At 59.7% G+C, this 8,898-nt stretch overlaps 1 protein-coding gene across 1 annotated transcript; it reads left to right on the top strand.

Moving 5' to 3' along the window:
• The first annotated feature begins 1,677 nt into the window (after window positions 1-1,677).
• Window positions 1,678-6,272, top strand: ZNF703 (zinc finger protein 703). Its single transcript, XM_040460482.1, has 2 exons — window positions 1,678-2,342; window positions 3,369-6,272. The coding sequence occupies exons 1-2, from the start codon at window positions 2,100-2,102 to the stop codon at window positions 4,899-4,901; spliced, it is 1,776 nt and encodes a 591-aa protein (XP_040316416.1). The 5' UTR covers window positions 1,678-2,099; the 3' UTR covers window positions 4,902-6,272.
• The last annotated feature ends 2,626 nt before the right edge of the window (window positions 6,273-8,898 follow it).

Here is an 8,898-nt window from a genome sequence, read left to right as displayed (position 1 = left end):
AGTGGACTCTTAGATGTGGTATTGGCAGCAGCAGTAATGTCAGAAAGCACAGAAGCTGGCATGAGAAAGGAGGGAGGTGGCACAGAGACCACCACGCCAATGGGACTACCCCCCCTTCCTGTCCCCCTCTTGCTGCAATACGGAATACACCTCCCAGCCAGGCCATCCATTAGCATTCACTTCACCCTGATTCTACCAGGATTCAAACTGGGGTAGGAAGAGCCTGTGTCATTTCTAAGAGGTCTTAAACGTACTGCCCAATAAACAGCAGGGATGCAGGGAGTACATTTAGTTTAGCATGTGATCGATATGGCCTGGGAGTGGTGCCTGCTGTCTTCTTTACTGAGCATGATACATGTACGTGACTGCTATTTGTTATTTCCGTGAGAGTTATTTCGTTCTGTTTGAAGAACCCCTTTGAAATCACCTATCCCCGTCTTGGGTTCTCATGTTGTCTCAAGGCGTAGATCAACGCGGCAGAGTCAGGGACGGGTAGTCCCGGAGCAATATGCCCCCACTGACAGGCCTGACAATCAGAGTGATGGATTGGGTCTAGGAAAGTGGTACTCGAAGGCAGGCAGTGACACCAGCGCGCCTCCACTGGCCGCTGAGAGCACGGAAAAGTGGTCTCCCCAGAGGCCGGCGCACAAAGGGCCGGCTTCACCTTCTGATGATAGGCCGACCGGGAACTTTAATGTCAGAACTATGACTATGTAAAATCTCTGCCAAGCGCGAAGCTGGCAATACACATTTTATCTAAAAGGCGGGGGGGGGGGCGCCGGAAGAAAGGAGTGTATTGTTATTTTTAACAAAAAGTTTTTATTCCAAAACGTCCCTGGGAAAAGCTAGTGCATTTTCCCCCACTAGAAGAAAAGATGGGAAGGCGCATCTCTGAATTCTGCATCGACGTACAGCACGTAGATTTTCCCCCTTCCTCTGGGATACTGGCCTCTCCAGTGATCCTGGGTGTACCCCCCAAAAATAGCAGCTAGGCACGGTGCAGCGAGAAAACGGTATGCCTCTAAACAGATACTATAAGAAACCTGAAACGCACCCAAGACCGAACCTATAAATCAGTGTGCAGGCAGCGCGCTCCAGGCGCGTCAGGGCAGCGAGCACAGCCTAGAATACCGCGCTTCGTCGCGACCATCTCACCGCGAAAGGGAGTCCTCAAACTTGCAGGCTTCGAACCGGACAGGCTCAAAGTAGTTGGAGCGGCTACGCCGCGTCCCGAGAGCCGTGGACGCCTGCAAGGCTCGGGCGCTTCCAAACGAGCACACCAGGGAGAAGCCACTTAGGGAAAGAGGGCTGGACCGGGGCAGTGCCGGAGCTGAGCCGGAGCAGAGCCCGAGCAGAGCCCGAGCAGGGCCGGAGCTAGGCCGGGGCTCAGGAGGCGCGGCCCGCCCCCAGGCGGCCTCCTAGAACGTCTGGGACTCGGCAGCGGCGGAGCCAGCGCCCGGCGCTCCTGCCCCCCACCCCACCTCAGTCCGCCCCACCCCAGACACTCTCGGCCGGCGGGTGACTGACCCGGCCAGCACCACCTCCCCCAACCCTGGCAGTGTGAAGGGAGGGGAGAGAGACAGGAAAGCCAGCGGAAGGTAGGGTGCAGAGCCCGGGGTCCCGGAGGAGTCTCGTCCTCTACGGGACCCCGGGGCAAGGGCGGTCCAGCCGGGGGGGTGGGGGGGGGGGAAGGGAGGAGTGCATCGGGAGGTAAAGGCCGAGGCGGCGGCGGCGGCGCGCGGGCGAGGCCCCTTTAAGGCTCTCCCCTCCCACCGGCGGCGCCGGCCTCCGCCCGCCGCTCTCCCCGCCCCGGGGTCCCGGCGAGAGCTGCGATTGGGCGGGCGCGGCGATCCCTTTGAAGTGTGGCTGCCGATCGCGGCTATTTGACGTGCGACTCTGGGAAGGCGAAGGTTTTTGTGTTGCTCGCCGGGGCTAGCGGCGGCGGCGGCGGCTGCGGCGGCGTCGGTGGAGGAGGGGTGGAGGTGCAGCGGCTGCTGCACCGCGCTCGACGCTGCGGAGCGAGCCCACCCGCCCCGGGAGCTCTCCTCCCCGGTGCTCCCCCTCCCTCCCCGCCCCCCCAGTGGCGCTGCCTCCTCCAAATGAGCGATTCGCCCGCTGGATCTAACCCAAGGACACCCGAAAGCAGCGGCAGCGGCAGCGGCGGCGGCGGGAAGAGGCCGGCGGTGCCGGCGGCCGTGTCCCTCTTGCCCCCGGCGGACCCCCTGCGCCAGGCGAACCGGCTTCCAATCAGGGTCCTGAAGATGCTGAGCGCTCACACCGGCCACCTCCTGCACCCGGAGTACCTGCAGCCGCTGTCCTCCACCCCCGTCAGCCCCATTGAGGTCAGTCTCCTGGTCGCTGCCGGCCCCATTCCGCCCAACACTGCGGGGCCCACGGCCCTACTCCCTGCGCCCCGGGGCTCAGTGCGACGCCCAGGTCCGGCCACGCCGGCACACGGGGTGAGGAGGGACCGAGGGAAAACAGGGATCGGAGTCCACCCAGTTCTCCCCAGGCTTCTCCGTGGAAGGTTTCCCAGTCCACACTCGCCTTTCGGAGCTACGTATTTTGGACTGGGTTTGCTCTTGGAGTCTCCGCTGGGTCCTTTACTTTTCCTGTGGCACCCAGTTTTCAGGCTAGAGATGATCTCTGCCTTTCCTGCCCCCACCTCCCCGCGCCAACACACACACACACACACACACACACACACACACACACCCCACCCGGATCTGGTGTCTTTGGAGCCGCATCGCCCCCGTCCCACTCCGCCTCTGTCCCATCCGGTTAGAGCGCTCTACGCCCAGGCACTCCCGATCCCAGGTCTTTCTTCCTCCCACTTCCCTGCGTGCCCTCCCCGGGAGGGAGGGGCTACAAGGAGAGCGCCAACGGCAGCCCCTAGCTTCAGAAGGCGCTTCGCCCGGCTCCTGCCTCGCGGCGCCACCGCCAGAAACCCGTCCCAAGCGAAGTTCCCCAAACTGAAGGAATAAGTTTTTTCCTGGGCACTGAGGAGGGGGAAATTAGAGGGTAGGGGGCGAGTCACAGCCCCTCCCCCAGCCCCGATTCCACAGCAGTCACCTGCTCCCGCGGCGGCCTCTGGTGGACCACTTCGACTGCCCCATTCCTCCCGGCCGGTGCCGCACTCTGGGACGCGGTGGATCGAGGGACCCCACCCCGGGCCCTGCGCGCGCAGTTCTGCTCAGCTGCCCCGCTCCGCCCCGCCCGCACTCTCAGACCCTCTCCCCAGGCCTTCCCGCCCCGTCGCGCCGCCGCCCGGGCCCTCCGCGCCCACCCTGCTCCCCAGGCACCCCGCTTGCTCCGTCAGTTTCGTAGTCTCACCCCCTTCTCCCTCCCCTTGCCGCTGTCTCCCACAGCTGGACGCCAAGAAGAGTCCATTGGCGCTGCTGGCCCAGACTTGCTCGCAGATCGGCAAGCCCGACCCGCCGCCCTCGTCCAAGCTCAACTCGGTAGCCGCGGCCGCCAACGGGCTGGGAGGGGAGAAGGACCCTGGCCGCTCCGCCACGGGTGCCGCCTCCGCGTCTGCGGCCCTCAAGCAGCTGGGGGACTCCCCAGCCGAGGACAAGTCCAGCTTCAAGCCCTACTCCAAGGGCTCCGGCGGCGGCGACTCCCGCAAAGACAGCGGCTCCTCCTCCGTGTCCTCCACCTCTTCCTCATCTTCCTTGTCCCCGGGAGACAAGGCGGGCTTCAGGGTCCCCAGCGCCGCCTGCACGCCCTTTCCCCCGCATGGAGCGCCCGTCTCTGCGTCGTCGTCCTCGTCCTCGCCCGGTGGCTCCCGGGGCGGCTCCCCACACCACTCTGACTGCAAGAACGGCGGCGGGGGTGGCGGCGGGGAGCTGGACAAGAAAGACCAGGAGCCCAAGCCCAGCCCGGAGGCTGCGGCTGTGAGCCGTGGCAGCGGTGGGGAGCCCGGCGCACACGGGGGTGGTGCGGAGGCTGGGGCCTCCGGGCGCAAGTCCGAGCCGCCCTCGGCGCTGGTGGGGGCCGGCCACGTGGCGCCGGTGTCACCCTACAAACCGGGCCACTCGGTGTTCCCGCTGCCACCCTCCAGCATCGGCTACCACGGCTCAATCGTGGGCGCCTACGCCGGCTACCCGTCTCAGTTCGTGCCTGGCCTGGATCCCAGCAAGTCTGGCCTCGTGGGAGGCCAGCTGTCGGGGGGCCTGGGCTTGCCACCCGGCAAGCCCCCCAGCTCCAGCCCGCTCACCGGGGCCTCCCCGCCCTCCTTCCTGCAGGGATTATGCCGTGACCCCTACTGCCTGGGAGGTTACCACAGCGCCTCGCACCTCGGCGGCTCCAGCTGCTCCACTTGCAGTGCGCACGACCCCGCTGGGCCCAGCCTGAAGGCCGGGGGCTACCCACTGGTGTACCCCGGGCACCCGCTACAGCCCGCTGCGCTCTCCTCCAGCGCCGCTCAGGCCGCGCTCCCCGGCCACCCGCTCTACACCTACGGCTTCATGCTGCAGAACGAACCGCTGCCACACAGCTGCAACTGGGTGGCGGCCAGCGGGCCGTGTGACAAGCGCTTCGCCACCTCGGAGGAGCTGCTCAGCCACCTACGGACTCACACGGCCCTGCCCGGCGCGGAGAAACTTCTGGCCGCCTACCCCGGGGCTTCCGGCCTGGGCAGCGCCGCCGCAGCCGCCGCAGCTGCAGCCTCCTGCCATCTGCACCTCCCCCCGCCCACCGCCCCGGGCAGCCCCGGGTCGCTGTCCTTGCGGAGTCCACACACTTTGGGGCTAAGCCGGTACCACCCCTATGGCAAGAGCCACTTATCCACAGCCGGGGGCCTGGCCGTGCCGTCCCTCCCCACAGCCGGACCCTACTACTCACCGTATGCGCTGTATGGACAGAGACTAGCCTCAGCCTCCGCACTCGGATACCAGTAACTACAGCTCTTGCTCCCACCCAACCCTCCTCTCCTTCCCACCCCCCCCTCCGCCTCCCTTCCCCCCGGCCGCCTCGCCGCTGCAACCTCCACTACTGCTTGTCCCTGCCGGGATTCCCCGCCCAGACCCTCCCCACCGGACTGTGTATTTATTTACTATAATGTTAGCTTACAAGCTGGGAATATAAGTGCATTAACGGCCCACACGAGTCAATGGTATGCAAAAAGTCTGTGTTCCCCAAATAATAATATTAATCACACAAATAACTACATGTTCCCCGCCCCTCTTCCTTTCTTTTATTTTTCTTTCCTTTTTCTTAGATGTAAGTGGTTTATTTTCCTTTTGCTTTTTTTTTTTTTTTTTTTTTGGGATTGGTTTGGTTTTAGGGGGAGGAGGGAGAGTTGGGGTTCTGGGGTTCTTCTATTTGTTTTCCCTTCGTGGGGAGTTTCTTGCATGCTTCCTAACCGTTAAAACGACATTTGCCCCTTCTCTTTTCCCCTCGTTCCCCTTCAGTTCTTGTTTGAGGTTCTGTTTTATCCTTTGTACAAGTAACAGAGAGGAGATATTTTTTGTAACGCGTTTGGGGGGGTCTAGGGATCCGCCTTAGTGGCAAGAGGTCTTGTGTTCTATTGACCCAGAACTCTGCTCTGTGATTCCTCCCCTGCAACCCTCTCCTCCTGGGGTCCTTGGTCTGCACCCTGGCCCCCAAAATTAGAGCCTTGCTCCTCTAGCTTGCTCTGAGCACTGAGAGCCCTGACCCCACCAGCAGGCTCTGCCCTGAAAGAGAGGCCCTAAGGCCTCTGACAGCCTTTTTACCTTTCAGATGCTTTGTGGCCCCAAACACCCAGTAGTCCCACTGCCTGCTGGTGGGGGGCTTGTACGGCTAGTCTTATTCAATCAAAAGTCCTAGAAGGCCCTGCTGGTGTAAAACGTTGCTCTTTATATCTTGCAAAGTGCATTTATAGTCTTGTTTTTCTCTCCATTGTTGGGATCCCTCTCCTGATAGGGGTAGGGTCAGTGATGCTCACTAGATCCCTCCAAAGCAGACCAGTGGCAATATCAGAGGGCAGTACAACCTTGTTAGCTCCATTGGGGGGACAGTTGGGGAGGCAGGGAGTACACAGATCACAGTAGCCCCATCACCCCCTTCCCAGGCCTGACCCAACAGAATCCCCAAAGTTGGCCATGGGCTTCGGTGGGCTCCCTCAGTGACTGGGATTGAAGACTCCGCCCCTGGGTCTTCTCCCCACACCTACCCTCCCTCCTGGTCTTATGCAGCAGTGCGGGGGCTGTGGGGCCTGTTGGGGATGAATAGAGCTCTCCCTTGGTAAGACTTATTTTGTTAATAAATGGAATACTTGGCTATATTCACACCGTGGTGTGTTTCTCTCTTGCCTCACCCACTGTCCTGCTTCCAGACACCTAAGCAGATGTCCTTTTATTCTTGCTTAAATACCTTATGGTTTCCTTCTGAAATTTCCGTTCAAGGACGAATTTAATGCCTTTCCTCAAGAAAGGGGGAGGGGAGGGGGAAAAAAAAACTTATGCCAACGCATTACAAATAACATGCAGTCGTCTTTATGGGTTTGTTTGTTTGTTTCTCCCACTTGGTTGTTGAGCTCCCAGCCTCGCTTCAAAGTCCTTGATTTCCTGGGGACAGGGTGAAGGGAGTGTGTAAACGCGGTTTTTCCTCTGGGCCTAGATTCCGAGGTACAAGGGGCTGAGCAGGGAACCAGGACGCGGGGCTCAGACTTGGCAGCACCGTCCCCAGAGCCCTGTAGGTATGCAAAGTCGACGTGCCTCTGGCGCCACCTAGTGGCAGAAAGACGGGTGACTGGCGCCGGCCCCGACGACACCTTCCTCGCTTCCCACTGGAAATGCGAATGATTTCCTCCTCTTGACTGCCTTTTCTACTCCTTGAAACCAAATGCACCTGCTGACATGGGTGCTTTGCAGAGCTTGGGGGCTCCCCGAGGCCAGCGCTGAGTTGCCGACCCGAGTCATTTGCGCCCCCAGAGACTTCTCTGGAGGGGTTTCGGTTTTGATGAGAAGACGCGGTGTTTACTCAAGACTTTGAGACCACTCTTCGGTCCCTGTTGTCTTGAGCTCACACGACTGACACCCGCTGGGGCATCCCCGGGCAGGCGATGATGGGGTGCCCTTTGCCAGGATTGTGGGACCAGGGTCGGGCACCTCCCACTGCCCGGGTTTTCCGCGAGGCCGGAGGAGAGGACGGACGGCCCTCACGTCTACCCTGGGCGGTGAGCGGCCAAGGGTGCTGGCTCCCCGGTGCACCCGGCCAGGGCGCGCGGGCGCTCGGCCTGCTCCTCTTGGATGCGACGGGCCTCCTGTTGGGCGCACTTCAAAGTGGTCTGCCTCGCCCCCTCCTGGCCGCTCTCCTCTGCGTTGGCCCCGCGCCGCTTTGGGGATCTGCTGTTGGCGCTGCTGTTTTGCTTTGCTTTCTCTGTGAGGATCGTGACTTAACTAGGCAGTTCGTGCTCCACAAGCTTCGTGCGTCTGAAACGTCCGTCCGTAGACCCGAGGTCAAGGGCGGAAGGTGGGGTGGGAGGGATGCCTTCTCTGTTCGTCCCCACTGTTTGGGAAGACACCACACCCCGCTAGAGAATCACAGGGGGGCCTCCCTCACCCGGTGTCACGCTCTCTGGACTTGACAAAGCCTCAACGTTGATGTTCTTGGGAGGTGGCGGGGGGGGGGGGGGTGTTGATTAGGGTTCTTTGAAGCTTTGCCACTATATCTTTGTTTCTGGCCAAAATTCCTTTCTCTGTCAAGAGGACCTCGGGCTTCTTCTGCAGAAAATGTCCGTGCTGGCCACCAAAAGAACTTAGGTGTGTCCCAGGGGAAGGGACCTCGGCTGCTAGTGTCTTTGGGCACGTGGGGGAGGGCAAGTCCGGGAGAAGCTAAACAGGCTGCGGAAGTCACCCTGGGACCAACTCAGGACCTTCCTGGGGAGTCGTCATTATCTGGGTTCTCAAAGTTCAAATTGGTCAGAATCTTTAAATGACTTGAAACTGTAGGGACTTGCTTTGTTTTTCTTTCTCTCTGTTGTTTTGTCTGCTGTTGGTTATTTCCCACTTCCCTTCCTCTCTTCCTCTTTCCTTCAGATACCTTTTTTTTTTTTTTTTTTATGGCTGCTAAAACTTCTGGAAATTGCTCCCCCTGCAGGAAGATTTAAACTTTTCTCTTTTCTTTAAACTTCATGGGCTTCAGACCTCCCTAGCTAAGGACCACAGCGTTCCTCTTGTTGGGAAAGAGAAAGGAATAGACTCACTGTCTCCAATAGTGAACTCTCTGTATAGCAAAAGTCGTGTTTCTAAAGCTTCTTGGCTTATGCATGAGCTTAGAAACCCCCCAGACCATTGAGTTTCCCCAGAAAATGTATTTGTGGCCTTTGCAGACTGGGAAGGATGCCCTTTGCGTAGTTGGAATAAGCTGCCCCCAACTACCCTTGTGACATCAAAGGGCAAGCATTGTGGTCTGGAGTGTCCCAGTTCTCACCCTGAAATGTCAGCCCTCCCCCCCATAAATGGGTGCCAGTTCCAAAGAAATGTGGCTGTTTTAATTAGCTGGTGGGGAGTTGCTTACTTTCAATAGCTAAATTCTCATTAGACAAAGTTGCTGTTTTAATAGAGATAATACTCCCCACCCCAACTGCTTATTTGCATAATTAATTCATCTAGCCACTCTTTTCTTTGAGAATCACCTCTACCTTCTATTTCTCCACCTCATTCTCTTCCTAGCCCTCCTCCCCCTTTTCCTCCTAATCTCTCCCAGGCGCCAGAAATGGGGCCTGTGTTCCCAAGGCACCAGGAAGGGTGGAAGCAAAGAGCTGGAACTTGAGACACTGGACGTTCCTGGCCCCAGGTCAGATTTTCACACCTCTTGCCTGGTTATTTTTGTGGCCTCGTGGGCAGCTGCGGGAGGAAGGGAGGAGGAGAGGGAGGGGAAACGCTCCTTCTCAGATACAGGGTTGACACG

This window comes from Herpailurus yagouaroundi, unplaced genomic scaffold (assembly GCF_014898765.1).
Source record: "Herpailurus yagouaroundi ecotype Mexico unplaced genomic scaffold, PumYag 28, whole genome shotgun sequence".
Taxonomy (NCBI): Eukaryota; Metazoa; Chordata; class Mammalia; order Carnivora; family Felidae; genus Herpailurus; species Herpailurus yagouaroundi.
This window is presented reverse-complemented; position numbering and strand designations above follow the sequence as displayed.